Source organism: Bombus vosnesenskii, unplaced genomic scaffold (assembly GCF_011952255.1).
Source record: "Bombus vosnesenskii isolate JDL3184/JDL3185 unplaced genomic scaffold, Bvos_JDL3184-5_v1.1 scf7180000015480, whole genome shotgun sequence".
In the NCBI taxonomy this organism is placed as follows: domain Eukaryota; kingdom Metazoa; phylum Arthropoda; class Insecta; order Hymenoptera; family Apidae; genus Bombus; species Bombus vosnesenskii.
The window spans coordinates 7,631-31,798 of NW_022884013.1; the positions used below are offsets into that span (position 1 = coordinate 7,631).

Consider the following 24,168-nt stretch of genomic DNA (forward strand, 5'->3'; position numbering starts at 1 on the left):
ATCAGAGGACTGCAATCGAGTATGGGAGTCGGCCATGCTATATGCTTTCCTGGTCTGGGTGGATGCGCTTAGCAGGATTAAGACAGTAGGCAAACTCTGCAGGGCACAGAGGAGTGCCTTGATAAGTACCTCAACTATTATTACTATTAACAGTGCTAACGCGCAAAGAAGGATTGGTAGGGGAGGGGCTTTTAGTCGGTATGGCACTACCATCAGCCGAGTCCCACATAACCCGACGACGCGGGTCGTCTGGCACGCGTAATGCATTTTCTCCTCTTCGCGAAAAAAAAAACAAAAAAATAGGTCCTAAGACAAACTTAGCATTACCATTCGGTATTATTTCGGGGTTGCCGTCTATCCGTTACCTATTTATCCTCGTGCATTTTGTACTTCTGTGGGGGCTCTCAGTAGCAACTCACGTCGAAGGATGGCTACGCAGTGGTTAGCGCCTTACATTACGAACGTTCGGGATCCGGGTTCAAATCCCAGCGCCCGTAATCCGATTCTTCTTCCACGACACTTAAATTAGAAGTAAACGCCGCAGTACCCCACCAGCGACATATAAACCCGTAGTAGAACTAGCACCTCAACTACATCCGCACCTCACTTCTTTCCTCCCACTTGAAAAATAAAGAATGTCAAATGCGATGTTTGCGAAGTAACATTGTCCACCAATCGTTTTGAACAATAAATTTTCGATAAACCCCATGAAGAATTCGGATGTTATTTACTGTATGTACGACTGACCGCGCACGATGATAGGGACCAGTCCTCTGAAGTAGGGCCATGATGCAAATGCGTTTAGCCTCTCTCTCACTAAATTTTCCAGCCCCGTGCGCTAGATTATCCATTTCAGACATGTGTACAGCACGTGCTCCGCCTCGTCTTCTGTATCCCCATAATCCCAACATTTTAATTCCACGTCTTTCCTTGCCTTTCTCCTGCATTTGTGGAATAAACAATGCCGTGCCCAGTTAGCATTTGCATCGTGTAGTGATATATTTCTTTCTTATTTATATTGAACATTATTGCATTTTTTACAATTTTTTCAGCGAAATTATCTTTGTTATAATTATTCCATTTGATTTACGACTCTTCGTTAAGTTTAATTATTATTTATTTATTATATTATTAGATATTATATTATTAATTTCTAGCATCAGGGTGTTGCGATTACCTACCCCATGTTCCACTTGCGTTACTCTCTTAGGATTTCTTGTTTTATTATATATTTCTTTCCTCATGCTTGCCTTGATGTAGATCGGCATGTTGCCGGACAATACGCATAATACCGCATGAGAGACTGTACCGTACGGCGTAGTTGTTATAATCAGGGCCATTCTTTGCCCCCATTCATCACTTTCCTATTTTTTGCAATATTCAAGGCCCCGGCCCACATCGGTACTTCGTACATCACTATTGCATCCCATGCGTTATAATACAACCTACGGACTAAGTTGGGAGATCCGTTTACGTTCGGCAAGATACTTCTCAACGCGCCGAACCTAACAACCGGTTCTCCCGTACACTAACAATGTGATTATCAAACCTCCTCCTCCCATCATAATAACCCCTAAGTATTAAATTGCCTCTTTCGTTTGGGTTTCCAACTCTCCCAACATTAGTTTGATTATCCTCGGTATTCTCCTGCCGGCTATCATTATGATTTCAGTTTTGTCCTTCACTAGGCTGGTTCCTACAGTCACACCCCATCTTTTTCATTACTTCATTTATTCTCCGATTCGCACATTCATTTTTCTTTATGGCGCACGTAAGCGCCAAGTCATCCACAAACCCAATGACTTTTATTGTCACGTTATTTTTTAAGTAATTCATCGTATGCTAAGTTCCACAGGAATAGTCCTAGCACTAATCCCTGTGGTACTCCCGCAAACATCCCACTTTCCACCGTGCCGAACGCATTGCTGACAATTACTGTTCTATCGGCCAAGTAGTTCTTCACTAGCCTTCTTATCTTGGCTGATAACGATCATATCATCTCTTTTCTTATACTCTCCCAGCTGAGAGTACTGAAAGCGTTCTTTATATCGAGCGTTACCAGCACGTAAATCTGCCCTTTCTTCTTACAACTGTCCGCAATTTTCATGACTGGAGTTATTGCGTCCACACTGCTGCGTTTCCGTCGAAAGCCATATTGCTTCCTATGGAACGGATCCATACTCATGCATCTCTCCATCACCAATTTTAAGCATTTTTCCCATACTTTGCTTAGTGCTGATAGTATGCTGATGGGTCTACACGCATTGGCTAATTTCGGATCTTTACCCGGCTTTGGTAGTAAAATCAACCTTTTTTTACGTGGAGGAAATCCTCACGGACGCCGCACCGCTTCTGGGGGAGAGAGAAGCGGCGCGGTAGTGTCGGACTCCAACCGACTAAAACCAACCTTCCCTGTTGCGATCTAGGGTGGCCCAGGAACTGTAGGTAAGCAACAAACACTGAGCCTCCACCGCGCGCGTAATGATCCATCCATTCGCTGGTGGCATGATGTGCGGTTATGTCACACCGCTGCCCGTCGCTGGGACCGCCGTGCAAGGCCGCTTGGATCCCCAACCGGCCTGCGTGGCGGTCCCTGGGCGCTGAGATTTTCAGCGCCTAAGTTTAAACCCCAGCGGGCCTCGCCGAGGTGCGTCCACGGCCTCTGTCGCCCGTCGATCCGCTCCGCGTGGGAGTCCCTCCCTCACCCGCCCCGCCGCCTCCTTCTGGAGTATAACCTGCTCGCAGAAGGAGGCGACGGCACGCCTGTCTCTCTCGCTCGTCAGTATCGCGTTGAAGATCGCCGGCGGCGAGAGGTCCGGTGCCTTTTCCACAGTGTGGGCATGGCGCGGCACAGCCCACGCAGGGCAGTGCTCCAGCGTGTGCTGCGCCGAGTCCACACCTGCGTCGCAGTGGTGGCAACGCGCGGTCGCCTCCTTCCTGATTCGATGTAGATACTCATCGAAGCACCCGTGCCCGGTGAGTACCAGCGTCACCCTGTAGTTAAGGTGAGGGGGCGCCACCGTTCAACCAAACATCCCAGATCGGAAGGACGGCTCCTAAGGCCCTTAGCCACGGCGAGGAAAATCAACCTGGCTACTTTCCATCTCTTTGGAATTTGCTCTGTTTCGTTGAACCTGTTTATCATTTCCGTTATTATGTCGTTTCTGTGACCTACAATTAACTTAATGATGTTACTCCGTCAATCCCTACCGTCCTCTTAAAGCTAATTTTCTCTGCGATTTCTTTTACATCGTCCTTCTCTACTATTAAATCGTGTTCCTCTTCGTCGGTCGTGTCCATTACTACAATATCCTGCTGTAACGGTCCGTGCGTCGAATATAAATAGCTCATTTATGATTGTCCTTACCTTATTAACCGGCATATCATCTGGCGGAAATTTATTCTTGCCATAACCGTACGGTATGGCTTTCCACAGGGGTCTCTTTCTAAGACCTCACAAAATGCCGTTTACGCTCTCTTTTTGCTTTTAGCAATTTCGTACTTCGTCTTCCTCCTCATTTCCTTGAATTCCTTTATAAGAACATCTATTGCTATATTTACTTTTCTCTTCGTTCTCGTCACGTTCCTCCTCGCTTTGGTCATGTTTTTAGGTCACTAATTTCGTTGTCCCACCAATAGTTTCTGCATTTATGCTTCGCCGCGCTACCTGCTTTTTTTCAATTTTTACTTACATGTTTTTTCTATGCACCTCCGTATTCTTACCGCTCTGTCGGCTAAGTCAGTATTATTTACAATCTCGTCTGTCAACATTTCGTCCAATTTCTCTATAAAAACATCAGGTTCGAGTTCCCTTGTCGATTACTTAAAATATTTCGACTTGCCGGTGCAAATATTAGTCTTAAATTTGTGTAAAATGTATAAATGGCCCGACGAAGAATAAATACTTAAAACTTTGCTGCCCACATGTCTTACTCTTTAACTTTACTATTACTATTTTACTACTTTATTTCAACATAGCTCTCCAGTTCCGTCCTATCAAGGGATTACCTAGAGCAGTGTAACAACGCATGCTCCGCGTCGTCTATTTCCGCGTCGCAATCGCAGCATTTGAAGTGAACCTCTTTGCTAATCGTCCTAAGATACGCGTTGAATATCCCGTGTCCGGTCAACAGTTGCATCGGCCAATGATCAGCATTTCTTTTGTACTTCTTAAAGGCACAAGCCTCACACATTAATTTCTTTATCCGATTATCTTCTCTGTACACACTCCATTTATCCCTACACCTGTCGTCTATACGTTCTTCCACCGTCCTCCTTGTTTGTACAGAACTTTCAGCAATTCCTGCTCTAGATAGAATTTTCTCTGATTCCTGTTCCCATCATATTCTCGTTGATACATCTTTAGTTCGTAGATCTCAGCCCGCAGCCGCACAATTGGCATTGTGCCCGTCAATACGCACAGCGCTGCTTGCAACACAGTTCTGTAGGCCGTAGACGATCTTATGAGTGCGGCCCTTTCTGCCCTCTTCAAGATGTTTCTGTTATTCTTGGTCAACAGCGGTTTGGCCCATACCGGGGACGCATAAAGCACCACTGGCTCTCATACTCCATAGTAACGCTTCCTGACTGAGCCAGTACCACAAACTTTCTCAAAGTGAGCCCGATACCTCCTGCCTTTATCCAACTGTACCCCAAGGTAACTGATCTCTTTCTTAGTTTTCAATTGATGGTCCTCAATGTGGATATCCATGACCTTGTAATACGTTTCCCGGTGAGCAGGATTATCTTCGTCTTTTCGTGTCCTATCACTAGTCCACTGTCAGCATACCACCTCGTCGCCATATTCATTGCCCTGCCCAAGCTTATCCCGATCTCCCCCAGGCTGGCCACGTCAAGTATCAGTGCCAGGTCGTCGGCAAAGGCTACGAGGAATATCCTGAAGCTCTATCAGGAGGCCGTCGTAGACAAGATTCCATAACAGGGGACCTAGCGTGGAACCACGTGGGACTCCCGCGTAAACGTTCCTCTTCAACGTCCCTCCGCTGTTACGGACTACAATCTTCCTGTCTTCTAGGTAGCTGCCTACAAGACATGAAATTTACCGGGGCATCCCTCTCGCCTCAACCTCCAGATAAATCTTATTCCATCCGAGAGCATTGAACGCATTCCTGATATCTACCGCTGCGAGCACTCTTATCCGTTTTCTTCTCTTAGAGCTGTCCATCAATTTACCTACCCGGTAGGTACTTACTACTACCACCGTAGTCTTCCTCCTACGAAATCCAAACTGATTTATATGGAAGTGTTCGAGCTCCAGCCTTTCCGCCATCAGATTCTTGAAAGTGTGTTCCCAGACATTACTGAGCGCTGGCACTATACTGATCGGCCGATACGATGATGGTAATGCGGGGTCCCTATCCGGTTTTGGAATAAGTACCACCTTCGCCACTTTCCACATCGCAGGTATCCTTCCACTGACATTTACCGCGTTCAACACTCTCAGCATCTTGTCAATCCTCTTCTCAATTAACTCCTTCACCACCATTCCCGGTATGCTGTTCACGCCTACCGCTTTATTAGGGTTTATCCCCGCTCCAGCATTTAGTTTCGCTTCCTGAGTAATCAAGCGGATGTCCTCGCCTTCGCTCATACTGATACTCCCGCCGATTCTGCAAATAAAATCTCTCGATCTCGTTAAGAAGAGCTCGTGAACAATACCTCGCACTTTGTCCATACGACGACCATCAGTTCGGGCTTTCGGGATTAATTTTTTCATGATCTCTCTGTATGGCCTTTGATCCCTGTATGGATCCCTTTCCACCATAGCACAAAACTCCTTCCAGCCCTTCCCCTTGTTGGCTCGTATCATATTCTTCGTCTCCTTCTTCTTTTCCTCCACTCCTGAGCTCACTGTGCCGCATCGCTATTTCCTCTCGCCATTGCCCTCTGAGCTCTTTTTCTCGTCATCATCGTCTCCTTTCTTAATTTTGCCAATTCCCCACTCCACCAGTAACTATTGTTAGAATTTAATCTCGAGATTAATAATCTGTGGAAGACACAATGTTTATATTGAAACAATATTATGTGATATTTATTAAACAAAAATTACAAGAAATATAAGTGAGCGTTGTGGAATGTTGACAGTTGGCTAGTTATTCTCAGACTGACTGACTTAGTGACCCATGGCCCTTGAATAGGTTTTGAACCCCACTCTCTATACAGTAATAAGTGTGCCCTGTGTGGATGCTGTGTGGGGGCACGTGCCACGGAACCTTCCAGCAGCTTCGCGAAATAAAGCGCTACGCCGCCAAAGCGCGACACCGACGTGCCCAATGTTCCATATCCTTACGTTTCTTCCGCCGAATTCTCGGAAGAGCATGCACGCGCCAGTCGCCGCGGTACATCTAACGAACGTACGCTAGTGGGGATATCGCTGGGCAACGAAGGGAAGAATCCGTCAATCACCTCATCTATATGAGATTAATATCGTTGTATTCCAACAATTATGGTTTTTCTTGCACATCGGCGGGTAAACCTTCTTTAATTTGACATGCTATTTCCACCGTAAACTGTAGTCTCTCCTCATATACCTTCCGTTCTAAATCCGTATTCCCTCTAAATATTTATCGTAAATTCCGTCGATTCTTAAGACAACTTTCTTTAAATAAACATCCTTCGACGTATAAGTAAAATTTTCTAGGTTACGCCTCGTCTTTTTCGTTCTAAAATCGTGCAGGGCATACATGTGGTCCGACGCTGTCCACACCTTTGGTATTTTCCCTCCCACGTATTTCTTGGCCTATCCTCTATCGGTACTTACCACGTCGATGAAGCTTGTCCCTCTGTTCCTACAGAATGTATAGCTTTCCTTCATGTTAATGGTTACAATGCCGTTCTTTATCAACATATTCATCAGGCTCGTACCCCTGTGATCAGTTCTCTGGCCACCCCACGCATTAGATTTTGCGTTAAAATAGCCGGTTGTCATCATCATTTAAATTTATTATTAGGATTTTTATCTCCTGGATGTATTTTCTCTTCTCATCCTATCCTTCACCCCTAGGCATGTCAGCGATTCCGTTATACGTCTCATGTTGGCTCTTCTCTCCGCCGCGCACATCGCACACCTTGGTTCCTTACCACATCGGTTTATAGTGTGATCGCCATCGCCACACCTCCAACTTAGCTCCTTCCCTGAACTCAATATCTTGTACCTCGTCGCGTTATGTCCCAGCATATGGCATCAATAGCATCTGAGGACATTCGGGATAACTCTAGCTGTTGCTATCGACAACCCTATCCTAATCCTGATAGTGGGTTTCTTCCTTGGAATGCTATTCGCCGGAAGTACCGTTTCCTGGGTTCCCCAAGGTGTCATCGCAGCGATTTTATCTGAAACCAATTTTTGTCGTTAATCTCCAACTCAGTAGCTATGCCCTCAGTCAGCGACTGAGTCTAGAGTCTCCCTGTTTGCCAACGGCAAAGTGTCTATGTCCTTCTTCATGGCCGTTGTCAGTTTCTTTGCGATCTTGTCCGCCAATACCTTATTGTTTATTTCAATTAAGATGTATCCTGGTCTTTTCTGCACTAGTTGTTTCCCTGAGCACATCCTTCGCTCCCGCTATTTCTTCTTCCCGCTATTCAAAACTCTTTACTAGTCGCTAAATCGGTGAAACCATTTCGCGGTTCATATCTTATTTACAATTTATCTATCTCGCAACATCGTAATCTAACCCACAAGTACCTACGAACATTTATACTCTATGTGAAACAAGTTGTCGTAATAAACTGTATATCATAACCAGTAAAATCAGTGTAATATTCAATTCAACCACCTGTATTCTCATAACCTAAATAGGGGATTATTTTATAGCGTCGATTAAATAATCGTAAAGGGAAGTTACGACTCCCTTGATGCGTTTCTGTGCGATCGAAACATTTGGTCTGAGGTGATAGGGCGTGATAGTGATTGAAGGAACACTCGAATTTGTTTAACAATAAATATTTATTAACGGTAATATCCAAGGAGTGCACTTGGCGAAAACTCGCGGTTGTTACATTCGGTTCGCGGTTCGCGGATACAAGTTCAAGATGCGATAAATACGATTCGACATACGCTTTGAGTTCGGACGATGATTGCCGCAGAGGTCGAGGAACTCGGATTCAGTCTAGCTACTAACTGTCAATTCGGACAGACGACTCGCGACTGACTTTTTTCTCGTGATGATACTGCATAGGAAAACTATGATGGGGTGTTTCTCAGGATACGAGATCATCGGATTCCTTGATGAAGGCGTTAGTTCGGAAAATGAAAGAAATGGACGTCGCTGTTAATTGGCTAAATTCTGAGCCGTTGGTTGGGAAAGGATGCTAACAATCCTTGAGAGATAGTTGCTAGCAGGAAGCGTCGCACGTGAGGAAAGCAGACTTCCAGCATCTTCTCGTAGTGGGTGATAGGTACAGGGACTGTTGAGACAAAGACTGTTTGTTCCTTTGAAGGACATTAGCTAAATAAATTCTAAGATTTATAGCGGGTCCTTAAGTTAGCTGAAAATGTTCCGAAGGAATGTATCGACATCTGGCAATCACCTTGTCCGAAGGATAAGGTCTTTGTGTAGCGAGCCACGGGACAGAAACCGTTGGAACATTTGCTGTCGAGTGCCGCTACAGGTCCTTTCAGCCAGATCCGTGCCAAGTGAAAAGAGCACTCACCAGTAACTATACAGTGCCACGTGAATCTATGAAAGTCCAACAACGTCCATATAGCAACCACAAGGTAAGGTTGCTCAGATATCGAAACCCATCATGGCTCCTAATCAGGAAGAGCGCATAAAACAATTGGTGCAGAAACGAGAAGGGTTCAGGAGAGAATTAGAGGCATTGCGCGCTGCTCTCAATAATTATGAGGAAAGGACACCTACAACTGCTATCCAACGTAATTTAGACAACTTAGTGGTAGAATCTACGGCGTTTAAGAAAAATCAAAGTGAATTAGACTATAGGGATGAGAATCAAACAATGCAGGATCGTATTGACCTACAACAGATGTTGTATACCATTATGGGACGCGCGATAGAAATCATTGATGCAAACAAGCGATAAGAGCAAATAACTCGAAATATTACAACAAACTTGTCGTGCACACCATTGTCGGATTCCGTCGAGTTGACGAAAATTCAGTTACCCACATTTTCGAAGGCCTACGAAGATTGGCCAGCATCGTTATAGGATTGTTAAGCAACGCAGCAGTTCATTACTCAGCCATTTGGGACATATTGGAACAACGATACAATAAACCGGCTAAAATCGTGAAGAAACCTTTGAAGGAGATGATTGACACGGCCCCCTTAACACGGACATCACATTGAGACTTACAGTCCTATACAACCAAGGTAGAGGCCTTGGAACCACTCGGAAAACCGACCGCCGATTCCTTGCTGCTGTATTTATTCACATCATAAGTTAGATCGTAAAACTGAGTTAATGTGGAAGAACAAAACACAATTCACACCATTCCCTACGTTCAAATAACTCCTGAAGTTTTTAAACGATCGTTGTTAGATCATAGAACCTATAAGAACGACACGCCAAACACGAGGGCATGCATTTATAACGTCGCAATCTCTGTCATTCTGTCCGATTTACCGCGGACCACATAAAATTTAAAGCTACAACACCTTCAGGATGAAACGTCTTGTAGCCGCCGAAGAAGTATCAGCGTATGGTATATCAATTGCTTGCTCACAGGAAACACGCTCCCACATTGTAACGCCGGATCCTGTCGCATATGCGGGCAATGCCATCACACGTTGTTACATGGATCCGATTCTCGGACTCTTCTTGATTTCCTCCTTAGTAGCCGATATGTCTATCACAGTCACTCTTGCTTCTGCGGCTCGGAAGGGTGTCGCCACGCGGACTTTGTTCGGATCCAAGGCCCGGGTCAGCCGTGTCGCGAGCGCAGTGGCCTTCTCCCTCTCCTGGTCCTCGGCGACCTCCAGAATGGCGCCTCCGGTAATGGTCTTTCGCATTCTCACCGCGTGGATGCAGACCGATGCGTAGGGTTAGCCCGATTTATCTCTCAGTGTGATTGTTACCGCCGATGTTCGCGATGTATGTGGAGCAGGGGGGCAGCTTGCTTCCCCCTTTTCGCGCGTTCTCCGATCCTCCCTCTGGGGCTTTCCTCGGGCTCTTCGGCCCTGTCCCGGGAGTTAGCTTCGTCGTGGTGGAGCGCGAGGCCAGCTCTTTTCGGAGCACCTCGTTCTCCGCCTCTAGTGTCGCTATGCGTCCTTGCATTATAGCGAGGGCGCCAGAGACGGGGTCTATTCTTCTCGCCATCTCTGTTGCGCCAGCAGCAGTGGTCCTCGCCGCTTCTCTCAGCGTTTTCCCCTGTGTGACCTTGAGGTTGGGAGATGTCTCTGCAACCTTGGTCACCTCAGAGGCTCGACGGATCAGTTCTGCTCCTATGTCCGCCGTAGTAGATATTCGCATCTCTTCGGCTAGGTACGTGGAGAGCTCGAGGGATCCGCCGGCCTTCCTTTTCTTCGCGCGGGGCGCTTCGCAGGCGGGGGTTTCCTCTTCCTCCGTCGTTTCTTCCGTCCGTAGGTTCCCCGCGTTCAGTGTGGAGTAGGAGAACCCCTCTTTAGGCGGGACCGCCTTCTTCATGCTTCTGGTGCTGACGTGTGTCGGCTCAGCAGCCAACTCCACTTCACCCCCTCCTCTCACGGTTTCCTCTATCTCCTTATCTTTCGCCGCGGTTGCGTCCCTTTTCCCCATTGGACACAAAATGGCCACTTGTTCCGCGCTTGTCACTCCACCAGTTACTGCCATTTTCGAATGGCCCGCGCGGCGCGCTTTCGGCGCACGTGCCAATATGGCTGCATCTGTGAAGTTCCTCGGGTAGTTCGTGTAGTGGCGCTGTTGTCACGCGTCCTAATGTGGCTACCTCACCGTCATAAGCTCACACTCGGTTTAATTTCGCCTTTAACGTCTTTCTTGACCAGATTTCGTTAGTTCCTACACCCGCTTTACTTTCACAGGCACTAATCCTTCATTCCTGGTTACCTTCCTTGTCCGAATTCTCCAGTTTTTCCGGAGATTTCGATTACGCTCACGGCCGCTATAGTAGACTCTAGGTTACAATGTTGCGGGATTAACCAAAATTCCAGAGAATCCGGTGTTCTTTCATCTCCAACATATAAAAATCTAATACTCGCTGAAAATCACAATATTCCGTTGCACAATCATTCTCCCTGCCATTGTGGAATCTTTCCAGACCAATTTCAATACAAACTAGCACTTACGGCTGTACAAAGTATATTTTCGACCGGTAAGTAATTTCAGAGAGAAAAATGACAATGTTCAAGCTTATCGTCCTGATTGTTTTCGTACTGGTACTACACTAAGTGTTTATTCCACTCGGTAATTTGCCAAATTCAAGTACACTCGACAAATATTCGAACTCGTTTTTCTTGAAAACTAAATCTCGCACGTGAGAATTTTATTTTGTTTTCTGCTAGATGCTTCCACAAGGAATTACCTCCGTATGATAGAATTACAATATTGTTTTCACAAACGAAATGAGTTAAAAGATTTATTTATTATGAAAATGTTTATTTACATTTATTACAGTTCACGAAATTATAAGAATCTTAAAAAATGTTAATATAGTGATCACGATTCGTTATATCCGAGGTTATCGTTGATACAATCGCACAAAATCACTCAAAATACCAATATTGTCTAAGAAAGGTAATACACACGGCTTCCGGAATTCCGCGGCTCATTCTATTACTATTGCTTCCTACGCTTTAATTTCTCTAATTCACTCTGTTGCACTGAAGCTTCGGCAAAGATTTCTTTCACCTTGCGCTTACGTTCTTCATCGCTGTTGAGGTCATTCGATGTGTAAGCAGAGAGAACACGTGGATAAATTGTAAGGCAGAAAATATATTTAAATAGAAGTGTAATAAGTAAGAATACAATTTGAGCTGGTCCAGATCCGCACGCTAGCTGTGTTACCCAATAACTAAAAATCCCGGAGCCAACGTCGCCTGTTTACTGTTTATGACCTGACTTCGTCGCAGTCTTTTGTCTACGCGTTGTCAATGGCTTCAGTGCTTGAGAAAACTAAAAAAGGCTAGATGTAGAGTTTTCTTAGAAGTGGTAACCACTTCAACAATCGCTCTTATTCTGTTGTCATATTTGTAATTTAGTTAAGAAAGTACTGTTTCTTCGTATTTCACGCATAGTAGCTTTTATTTCTTTTTCATTCTTGTGCAACAATTTTTCTGGTTCAGCTTTCTCACTGGACACGGTCTTATGTTTCTTACCGTCCTATTTGTAAAGAACATAGGAAACTTCATAACAATGCTGAATTTATTTACACACACTGCTTCAATTCGCGGCTTGTATAGTCTTAATGGTTTTGGTTTCTTCTTTTCAACCAGAATGTATTCTAATTTTTTGATCGTGAGATCTTTCAAATCTTTTCGTAATCGCATATGTTTCTTCACGTTCGAATCGCTCGAGTGGGCAGGAATGGTGGTGACGGGTATGTACATCTTGCCCAACAGCGGACGGGCTGCATTCGAGCAATTCTTAGACAGGGTTGGCAATTGCGTAAGCCGATTCCTTCCCCACCAAGTGCTCGTCCTGGGGGATTTCAAAGCTCACTCCATGGAATGGGGGAACCCCAGGACGAATGCATGCAAGCTGGCGCTGTCATAGTTAGCTGTGGAACTCGGGCTCCTGTTGGTGAACAGGGGTTCCACAGGGTGAACGACACCCGACCCGTTTACACGGGTCGCAGGCTGGAAAGTGGCTGAGGAGGTTGAGTCACTCTCGGACCATCTCTATATATTTATGTAGGTAGATGATATTTTCAGACCTGGGATGGCGTCCGCAGGTGACGACCGCAGTCCTCAGAGCGGAGGACGTGTACACTCATCACCAAGGTGGAAGGTCAAAGAGAGGGGCAGAGATCCACTCCAGGATCCAACCGCTATAGCGGTTACCTGGGGTGGATGCCGCCACGAGGGAATCAGGCATGGATGAGGAAGCTGAGAGCCTCCGTCTAAACATGGCGGTGGTATGCGACACATACATGCCGCGATCCACACCTGATGTAAGGAGGGGTGCCGTTTATTGGCGGACCCTTGATCTAGCAGAGCTGAGGATGGGATGTGTTCAGACTGAAAGGCTGTATTAGAGGGTACGCCGAAGACGCCTTCGCAACGAAGAAGAGATTTCTCACTGCTACGATGCGAATCGCGAGATGTGATGCTTGTTGTAGAGGCAGATCAAGATTGCAAAGGCCCGGGCTTAGTTGGACCTCGTCGAAGCAGTCAAGTCCGATCCGTGAGGGATCCCATATAGAGCAGTTATGAGAAAGCGTCGCCCGATCCTCCGCCCCACCCTGCGCTCCAGGTGACGGCAGAAATGGAGTCGGCGCTGCTCCTGGAAGTCATTAAGAAGCATTTAAGATGCTTGCATTTAAGATGCTTGGACAGTGGAGTGAGAGGACAAATGGCAAGTCACGGAGGAAGAGCTGCAGGAGATGATCAGAAGAATGGCCTTCCGCGACGTAGCGCCGGATCCGGACAGACTCTCAAGCCGGGTCTGGGTGAAAATAGTGAGGGTTATGTCTTCCAAATTTCGTCGCCTCTATACGAGGTGTCTAAAGGAAGGAGTCCATTCCCAGGCGTGGCGGATGACTGGCCTTACTCCGTAAAGAGGGTCGGCCGATAACCTCGTCATCCACGTACCGTTCGATATATCTGCTGGACGAGGCACGATAACATCAGCTAAACGCAATAACTGTCAGTAACCGTGCCATATAAAATGTATAATATATATCTCGGAGATGAAAGGACACCGGAGCCTTCCCATTGAAATTTTGGGAAAACCCCTTCACCCTTTAACCTAGATTCTACCATAGCCGTAATTAAGCAATTTTCGTCATTCAATCCGATTGTGTTTGTTCGAGATTTATGATAATAAGCTTGAGCTCGAGGCGACAACCAGTCACCGAACGTAGCCGCGGTCAGGGGATGAACGTTTTTACCTAATAGAGGTATAGAGTAATTGTATAGCTCTCCTTAAAAAGGAATAGTTGTAGCGGCACTCGACAGTAAACATTCCAGCGGTTTTTGTCTCGTGGCACGCCACACGCAGACTCTATTCTTCGGGCAAGATGATTATCAGATGTCGATGCATCTCCACAGTACATGTTCAGTTAGCCTGAGGAGCCGTTATAAATCTTAGGATTTTGTTAACTAAGATCCTTCAAACGGACAAACAGTCCTTATCCTAACAGTCCCTGAATCTATCACCTACTGCTTTTCTCATGAACGACGTTTCCCGCTAGCAACTTTCTCTGAAGGGCAGTTAGCATCCTTCTTCAACCAAAAACATAGAAATTAACCAATTAACAGCAACGTCCATTTCCCTCACTTTCCGAACGAAGCCATCTCTCCACGAATCCGATGATCTCGTGTCCTTAGACACACCCCATTATAGTTTTCCTCTGTGACATCATCGGGACGGGAAAGGCATTCTCTCTCGCGATCTCATCGATGAAAAGAGTGCCCCTTTACGACCAGTGAATATTACGCGTCCGACTTGGATTTTGTGAGCACGTTCATCTATCATCCCGTCGACCGCGGATTCGTTATTGAACCTAGGATCATTGCCATTAGCATCTCGAGTATCTGATTATCACGATTACTTGTCCAATACTGTATTAATCATATTTGTACTAGTAAATATCTTCTCTATTGCATGACAGCAATGTCTAATCCAAAAGAAGATTCGTTACACGTCCCTATTTCTAATCATACTGACAACCTGATATCCATATTTTCTTATTTGGAGTTAACATCGCAAAAAGTGTCTTCTTGCTTAAATTTAATTTACGATAAGTATCTTCTGTTTGTTCTTCAGTCATAATCACAGAAATAAGTGGTGGAAGTGGTAGTGTGCATCGAAATATAATATAATATGCTCAAACATACTGCAACTGCTAAAATATTCAACAAGATCGGTGGCAGAGACAATTGTCATCGAGAACAGATGATCAGCAACGGTGTCATCGTAAGTAGCTTGTTTTTTCTTGCTCCTTATTTTGATATTTAGCTTCTCTTCCTTACATTCATCAATTCTTTGTATTCTCCTTATTTCCCCTTCCTTTTTCAACCACTTAGGCGATCATTTCGTCACCCGCGAACAGAGTACGTAACTAATCTTCGTCGAACAAACTTGTCCGAACGTCGCACCACTTTACGGGTACTTGAACATAACTTTAATACGCATCTTCATTCGTCACTTACTCATTGAATGGGCTTGAAAGACAGCGATCCTGGCGTGTTTTCCTTCAAGCATTATCATCTTAGGAGTGTTCCTATTATAGTATATATGTTTCGTAACGATAATAAATACACCGAGTTCGATGGACTTTCTTCATACGGTGCAAATGTCTGATACCTAGATTTACTACTATAAACTAATGCTGAGTTTAATTTAGTAGGACCGACATTTTACAGATATCTGTTAGATACGCGGGACAGCGTGCACTATATATTAGGATAGTTTAAAATGATATCTTATAGGATTCTCAAATCCAAGTCGAAACTATAGTCGTGAGCAATTGCAGTTTTCATACAGGCATGTATGTATGTTTTCACTTAAAGCCTTTTTGACTATGTGGCATCAGCGTTTTCTATGCACGTTGTCTATTGACAGTCTTGAGCGCAGTGAGATCATATTTGAAGCTCTAGAAAAATTAGTGAATAAAATAATTGCCAAACAGATTGAGAGAAAAGGAGCGTTGAATACTCCTCTTATTAAATAATCGGACGTTAAAAATTGTTTATTTTCCCCTTTTAAGATTTATATTACTTATACTATTGATGTTATATCAGTCCTTCTTTTTCGGTAAAATTGCGTAAAAGAGATCAATGTTTGCTTCTCTCCAAATATCTATTATGAGAATTATCACAATCTTCGTCAAGAGAACCATCACTTTTTTTATTTCATATTGAAAAGTTTTTCGCCGTAAATCCTAGAAGTTTTGGAAGAATGGAATATTTCAGTTGCGTGAAAGATGAAGAAAGGTTGTGGAACAAAATGGCACTTGTATAATTCAATAAATGTACATAGAATCGGAATGTAAATTGGAATGAATTCTCCGGGCAACCCAATAGTAATTTCAAATGAACCTGTATTGCCTCCATCATATTTCTTGCTCTCATCACTGAAACTATCATATAATATTCGTTTGTTTTTCATTAAGGATCTTCCGGATATGAAAATTTACTTACTCATTTGTGACGGTTATGTATTATATTATGATAATATATATTCTAGACTACTTACATATCTGTTAAGCAACTACTTACATATCGGTTATGAAACAAAATGCCGATAGTCCGAAATAACTAAAAAACATCATATTCGCTGTTATCGGTAATTCCCAGTATTTCTATAAGAAAAAAATGACCATGTTTTAGATATGTTATTTTTTTCAGCGACAAGATATGGTTTCATCTAGACAGACATATCAACTGGTAGAATAGCCGAACATGTACCACTAACAGTCTTGGAGAAATTTGGGAGATACCAATGCATGCGACTAAGATTGATGTATGGTGCGCTATATTGCGGAAATGAACAATTGAAGGAGCACGAAAGATGTTGCTGATATTACAGACTCGGAAAGTAATAATAGTAAAAGTATAGTATAAATAGTAAAAGTAGTAAATAGTAAAAGTAGTAGTAGTAATGAAATAATAAATGTCCTGAATATCAAGGTGGGCATATTTCACAATGTTTGTAATTATTTTTAGGCATATTAATTGTAGGTAATCCATCCTTATCAAGACCACGAAAGTACGCAATCAACCATTATCGAGATCGCCAAACTTCAAAACGACGAAATTTTCGGCTCTCTCGTTAAGTGCTGAAAGAACTGAGTTACAGTTAAAGGTACGCGAAAGTACATTAGAGAAATTAATGCAACGTGCAAACGACAATTAGTAATTTAAGAAAATTACATCGTAATTATATTTCAAGTATGCATGAACCAAAATACTAATCATAAAAAGAAATTTGCTATATGTGGCGAAGAACCGCGTTACATCACGTGAGATAATCCTCACCCTCGTTGCCTGGCCGTCGAAGATCCACCTATCGTTATTCAGACACTCAATGAACCTAAGCATCCATTCTAAGTTACCCTCACTTTTCTAACGAAAAATGTGATCAACGAATCCGCTTTCTTTGTACTTTAAATACGCCCATAACAAGCTTCCCTCCGTAATAGCACGACAGTCGGTCAAAACTCAGTCACCAACGCGACAAGTGCAAAGACTCTTTCCTAGACGCTAAGTTACTGAACCCAGCTTTCGGTTGATGAACGCGACGAGGGTTGTTTGCATGGTGGACAGGGAGTTAGGACGGAGATGTAGATGTGATCTAAATCTCCAGGAAAACTGGAGAATTTGGAAAAGGAAGCTAATCCGAGTGAAGTGCTAGTGCCTATGAAAAAAGTAGGTATAAGAATTAGCAGAATTCGGTCTGGAAAGGACATTACAAGAGAAATGAAATCGCGTGTGACGTTATGGCAGTAAGGAAGCCATATTTGGAATCGCAACAATAACGCCGCTGCACGAGTCACCCGGGGAACTACACGGACGCAGCCATATTGGCACGTGCGCCGAAAACGCGGGCCGTTTGAAAGTGGTAGTGACTGGTGGTAGTGATAAGTGCGGGTAGAAGTGGTCATTCTGCGCGCCCAATGGGAGAGAGGATCAGAGAACGTGCGAAGAGCAGGAGAGAAGCTACCTTCCACAAACACACCGCAAACATCGGCAGTGACGATCACGCTGAAGGATATATCGGACCAATCCTACGCGGAGGTGTCGACCACGGACAAGGACAACATCCCTTTGGTTGAGGTCGATATCCAAGCGGTAAGGATGCGTAAAACTTTGACCGGACCTGACCTTTCAGGACCTATGAGGACCTGAAAAGGGAGAAGGCCGCCGCGCTCGCAGCACGGCTGACTCGGATCCTGGATCCGAGCCATCTCCGCGTGGCGACATCCTTTCGAGCCGCGGAAGCATGTGTGACCAGAATAGACATTCCGGCCACCAAGGAGGAAATCAGGAACACCCTGGCGAAGGAGGGTGGTTGCAAGACGGAAGACGTCCAACTGGGAGAGATCCGCTTGGCTCGAAGCGGTTTTGGATCTGTGTGGATACCAGGGCAGGGAGGGAACTGGCTCAGGCTGGGGAGGTCGCCATAGAATAGTCGATAGCGAAGGTCAAAGCCATCAAGCGGAGACTTTTGCAATGCTACAGATTCCTGGAGATTGTGTGCATAAGCAAGACATGCGCCTCCAAGGAGGATATGGGACACCTGTGCTACAGATGCGGTGACTCGGGATACCAAGACAAAAGATGCATTGCCGTGAACCCGACGTGTCTGCTGTGCGAGGCTCTAAGGGCACCATTGGTACACAGGATGGGGAGATCGGCCTTCGCTCCCCCCCTCCACGCCGAAGAAGGAAACACGAGGAACCACCCGCGGATCTGCGGTCGCAAGTGGCAACAAAGAAGGCTGGTCGCCGCAGGGAACCCCCGACTCTAAGCACGCGAGCAAGGAGGCTGGCGCGGAGGAAGCCATGGGAGCAATCACTTAAGAGAATTAAGAGAATGTGCATCCTTCAGACCAACTTGGACAAGACAGGCGCAAGACCTGCTCTACCAAACCATCCAGGAGAGCACGGTCGCTCGAGTGGTAGTAACAGAACCATACGGAGTTCTGGATGCTCCGGACTTGGCCGGAGACACGGAAGAAATGATCGCTGTCACCATGACATCAGCACTTAACGATATTCGATGGGAAAGTTGCTCAAGATCTAACAAGTCCCAAGTCCAGCTCAATGTACATAATTCGTCATAAAAATACGAAAGATTTCGGTAATACTGGAGAAAATATGAAACAAAATTATAAATATGGTCTTTCAGCATTTATTATTATTAAAATTTATGACATTTTTTTACATTTAGATTGCGACTTATGTTTGCGAATGGAGCTTTAGACTAAAAATAGAGGAATTAGGAATAACCCGGAAAATAAACAGAAGAGACAAGATAAGAAGCTAAGGATTTAAGATTAATTTAGGGTCCAGTTTGTTTGAATCATTGATAAACTCGCATGAGGATTTGGGTAGAATAATAATGGCAATATCGCCCGAAAATTTTTTGAATATCCAGATACAACATCAGAAATTACCGGAGTAGATATAGGAACTTCACAAAAAAATTTCGGACAATATCAAATGCACTTTTTTGCTATTTTTCAGTGAATGCAGAAAAATCTGACATACTTGAATAGTCCCGTGTAAAAATTTATATGTTTATGTAAAAAAAAGATTTTTTTCACAAAAAATGTCTCAAACCAAAAAATTGGGAAAAGAATTAATGGGAGTGCTAGGTAATTAATAATTTCAATAATAACCCTGAAAATTTTGGAAAAGGTTATAATGGAAGAACGAAACGAGCTACGGCAGAGAGGGAAAGAAGGTCAATTTTGCTTAAAATTTCGAATATAGCAGTTTCCCTTAACAAGATCAAATTGGATGTCGGTACAAAAGCATCAGTTTCTTGCTTATATTAATTTGTAATTTCCAAATTATTTTTATTACGCGGTGTGGAAAGCTCTCTTTTTCGAGCTTAAGGAAAGAAATCCAGCCAGAATGCGTTCAATGCCCTCTCTAAATCTTTGAATACCTAATCTACCTAATCACTCACGTCTCTTGCCCAAGAGATATATGATGAATTTTGTAATTGCATGTATCGTTGAATGTTTAAATTTTAAAGTTATGTTAATGTTATGAATGTTAAAGTTATGTTAACGTTATGAATGTTAAAGTATAAAGCCAAATTGGGTGAGCGGAATTAGGTTATTTTCAATGTATATAGTGTTATTTATCATAGATTCGGATACTTTATTAATGTTGCGTAAGAGTCTAATTGATCGGTATAGCTGGCAGGATCACTGTTGCTTTTCCTTCTTTTTTTAATGCTACTGCCTTTCTAGTTTTCCAGAATCGAGAAGTAGTTGGCGTTTAGTCAATTGTTAAATATTATACTGCAGGAGTAGATGTGTGAAAAATGTGTAAATGTGGTAGGTAGGTTCTTTTAAATCTATCCTACCAAATTCGATAATCTTTTTTTATTGCTCATTTTTGAAGGTTAGTTCTAACTAATTTTAATTTGTGGAAATGTTAGATAGGATTAAATCTGGCTCGTCAACTGCGTATGCGTTGCTTCCGTTTGTTCGTTGTTTGTGCGATTATGCTTGTTACTTGATATATTCTTATGTGGCTATTTTGTATATGGACTGTTTGAATGCGTGCTCTTAGTATAGACGATTAGTTTATGACTTCTCAAATTAGCCTTTTTAGGCCCTTTATTTGGAGATACTCACGAGGTTTCGTCTATGTAACGCGGAGCGTGCCCATGCGGCTCAACAGTCACGTACCCCCAAGCAGACCCTGACCGTTTTACCCATTCGGTATATGCTGAATATTTCAGTTGAAATTCAGGTGTCTTTGCCAATATCCTAAGCTTTCTCCTTATACTTTATAGCCATCCAGACAATAACTGTTATTTCTCTATGTTCGTATGTTTAGTTTCTCATGGTTATCAATAATGATTATCTTATTGTCTTCGTTGAATTGTGTGACGGTACATGTCGGCTTTCATGAGTTCCTATTTGTATCCGTTCTGGTTGTGTCAGAGTATGTCACTTATGTTGTGGTTTTTTGGGCGGAAGACGCACTTAATCGATGGTGAAAGTTCTTTGGGTTTTTATTTGGATATGTTTTCCATTCTACTTTTCCAGTAGTTTCTTATGAAGTTGTGGAAAGCTTTCCTAATTTCGTATTCACTCTCTTTGTTTCTCTGCTGTTCTTTTTCTTTTCCAGCAACGCTAGTAATTTTTCACCGTTGCGTTTGATCTTTTATTTTAATGTACTAATTCTTTGTAGGATGATTGGTTCCCCATGTTACTATCCTTTTTTCTTGTTTTTATCTTTTGTGCTTTAGATGATTTCTATAGGTATGATTTCTATAGGTAATCCGGGTATGGAATTTGATCTTTTCATGTTTTCGCTTGATTTCAAGAGTATTTTCATGCACTGTATTACTTCCACTTCGTTTAATTCTTCTGTTATCCGTTTAGTCATTGGTGTTAATCCTATGTGAGAAAACATTTGCGTTATAAAAACTAGGACTTTATTTGAATATAACAGAATTTTTGGTCAAAATCCAGGAAAACGTATTTACTTTTGCTACGTTTATGTAGTATCGTGGAGAAAAGGCCTGTGGTGGTACTCGATAGCAAATACCACCACTTGACGCTAACTAGTGTCGGACGACGGCAGCGCAGTGGTTAGCGCCATAGGTTGCGAACGTTCGGAAACCGGGTTCGAATCCCGGCGACCGGAGTCCGATTTTTCTTCCACAATACAAAAAATGAGAAAAAAGCGTACCCAGCAGCGGCATCTACAGCGCTAAGCAGCTCACGATACTACATTTATGACTCCTTTCATATTCTTGCACGGTGTAGTATTTTTCGAAGCAATTGCGTGTATGCAGGGCCGGTTTAACCAAACGAGTGGCATAATAGTACATCGATTCTCTTCTTCTACCTTTGATTTTCCGATTGCAATATACCACACGATCTTTACTTCCTTCTGTATCATCTCGCCGAATGACATGTAAAAGGCCGTTTAGTCTTTCTGCTGTTCCAGAAGTTAATGAAGTATTCTTGGGGTCGGCGTCACGAAAATGCCCAATTAATTGACCCATCAAGCGACGTACGAATTGCAAATGCGTTACTTTGTTTTTTTCTTTTTCTCCTGGTTTGCGTTATTTAATAAGTAAGAATTTATTGTTGATCTTTCCAATCCGCAAAAAAGTAATTTCCGCCACCATTTTTGGGACTTTCGTATAAAACAGTATGTAGCTGTATACTGGTCTGCTTTGTCGACACCGCCTATATATTTGTAGCGGCACTCGACGACGGAACTCCTTCCGACAGCGGACTCCTTCGCGACACAAAGCGTTATACCATGAAAGTGTAAGGCCGACATGCCTAATGTACCATCGATATACCTACGGTCCTTCCGTCGAATATTTGGAAGAAGACGTACGTGGCAACGGTCGCGAACACCTAACGAACGCGTGCGTAGTGTGGATATCGAAGGGGAAGAAAAGAAAAGAATCTGTCCAAAGATTCATTAGGTCTTGAACAGCGAAGTACGAAGGGTCCAGTGTAACAGCGAAGCAAACATAGTGGAAAAACATGGAGCGTTGATTGTAGACTGTTGGTTATTAAATAAACTATATTGCTGAATATCTAGAGCATTTCTTGAGCACTTGCATATTAAACCACCTCATATTTATTGTAATTTATCCGACATTTGGCTTCACTATATTGGTTCCTTCTCTTCGTGTACTTTTAGTGATGTTTTTCATAGTTGTGGTAGTACAAGTGCTACAACATTGATTCGTTTGTCTCTCCAAGCCAGTAGTAATATGTCTGCGTCTGTAGGCAACGATATCATTTTCCGCAATTTTTCGATTTTTGATATTATTCGGAATAAATTTTCCATTAGTTTGAATAGGTCCAGTTATGTGACATTTCGTGCTTAATAATGCATCAGCCAAGGGAATACAAATAAAATAATGGTCGGTATAAATATGGTATCCTGCAGCTTCAGGGTTTGATTGTGATAAGTTTTGGCACAACTGTAAAACTATTCTTGTACTTATTGGGAGATTAGGTCTGACTAATTTCTCAGTCGTGAAAATGCCATAACATGGCAAAATGGTTTGTATGTAACCAATATTGGTATCCGCAATGAACATAAATTTAGTTTTTGTGCTTTTGTGCTTCATTTGTTATATCATTTACACGAAGCATCCAAAATATTTGTAAAAGTCGGTCTTTTCTAACGGACAAAACACAAGATTCATTGCAAACAAAATTAATCGAATCTATATCAAAACTCTTAGAAGTCCTTTTACATGCAAATGAATATGCAACAAAATATTAAAGTTAGAATTATTATAAGGAAATAATATAGAAATAATATAAGGAAATATATATAATATTATAAGGAAATTTTATTGTATTATGTATGATCCATTTTGTTCTAACTGTAGAATAAAAAATAGAATAAGAAGATATGTAGAAATAACTGTAGAACAAAGTAGATCAGACATAATAGAAACTTTTTGGATAACCTAATACAACCTAATCTGTATTCTGTTGATGATATAGTCATCAGCCGTTTTGTAACTATATAAGTGTACGTTTCGTTCTGAATAAAGCATATCTTAAACCTTTCTTTGCATCTTGAAAGATAAAAGGTAAAAAAAGCGATATATCATGCTTTAAAAAAAGGCAACAGTGTTAAAGGCATTGCATATGACTTATATCATGTCAATAAATGTTTAGGAAAAATACAGTATAAAAGAAGATTTGATTGTACGGGAGTGCCTTTCATCCCTGTCGTTGATATAGCAAAACGTAGGAGAAGTTGTGAAGTTGCTAAGTAAGCTTTATGATTTTGTTTAGGTAGCATTAATGCGAAAAATTCGTACCGATAATTAATAATTTTGGGTTTCAATGAACATGATGCTTTAGGGAGAAGCTTTGTAAAATTGTAAATCTTGTTTCAACGTAACTTCGAAAAGCAGAAATCGATGTTAAAATCATTGTTTGTGTCCAAGATAGCAAAAAACAAAAGCTATTTAATCTCATAAATGTAACGTTGAAGCGTTCTCGTTTATTCAATGACCTCGTCTTATGAAAATCTGGTAGCTGAATTGAGATCTTGCTATTAGATATGTGTATATAAATAACGAAATTATAATTCTTTCCAAAGATATACTACAAACTGGAGAACTCGATAAATCTTCTAGCACACCGAATTTATTAGACCGCTTAACAGATAATCAATGATTTTAATCTTAATCTTCGGTGATTGTTTTTATCGATGCCACGTCAGCCGTGGCGGCGAGTCCTTTCGTCGATAGTCGGGTTGTTGTGTCGAGGAGCCCTTTGTTGCAAGGGTCTTGCACATCGGCCACTACAAAACGCCATTTGGAAGCTCGGCGTAGCGATAAATTG

At 42.8% G+C, this 24,168-nt stretch overlaps 2 protein-coding genes across 2 annotated transcripts; both read right to left on the reverse strand.

Annotated features, from left to right (window-relative positions):
* Positions 1–20,935: 20,935 nt before the first annotated feature.
* On the reverse strand, positions 20,936–21,870 carry LOC117241233. The gene is made up of 3 exons (XM_033507199.1): positions 21,569–21,870; positions 21,315–21,329; positions 20,936–21,225 (listed from the first exon to the last, which is right to left on the reverse strand). The coding sequence occupies exons 1-3, from the start codon at positions 21,837–21,839 to the stop codon at positions 21,071–21,073; spliced, it is 441 nt and encodes a 146-aa protein (XP_033363090.1). The 5' UTR covers positions 21,840–21,870; the 3' UTR covers positions 20,936–21,070.
* A 572-nt stretch (positions 21,871–22,442) lies between these two features.
* Positions 22,443–22,931, reverse strand: LOC117241232. The gene has a single exon (XM_033507198.1). The coding sequence runs from the start codon at positions 22,929–22,931 to the stop codon at positions 22,443–22,445; it is 489 nt and encodes a 162-aa protein (XP_033363089.1).
* Between the last annotated feature and the right edge of the window lie 1,237 nt (positions 22,932–24,168).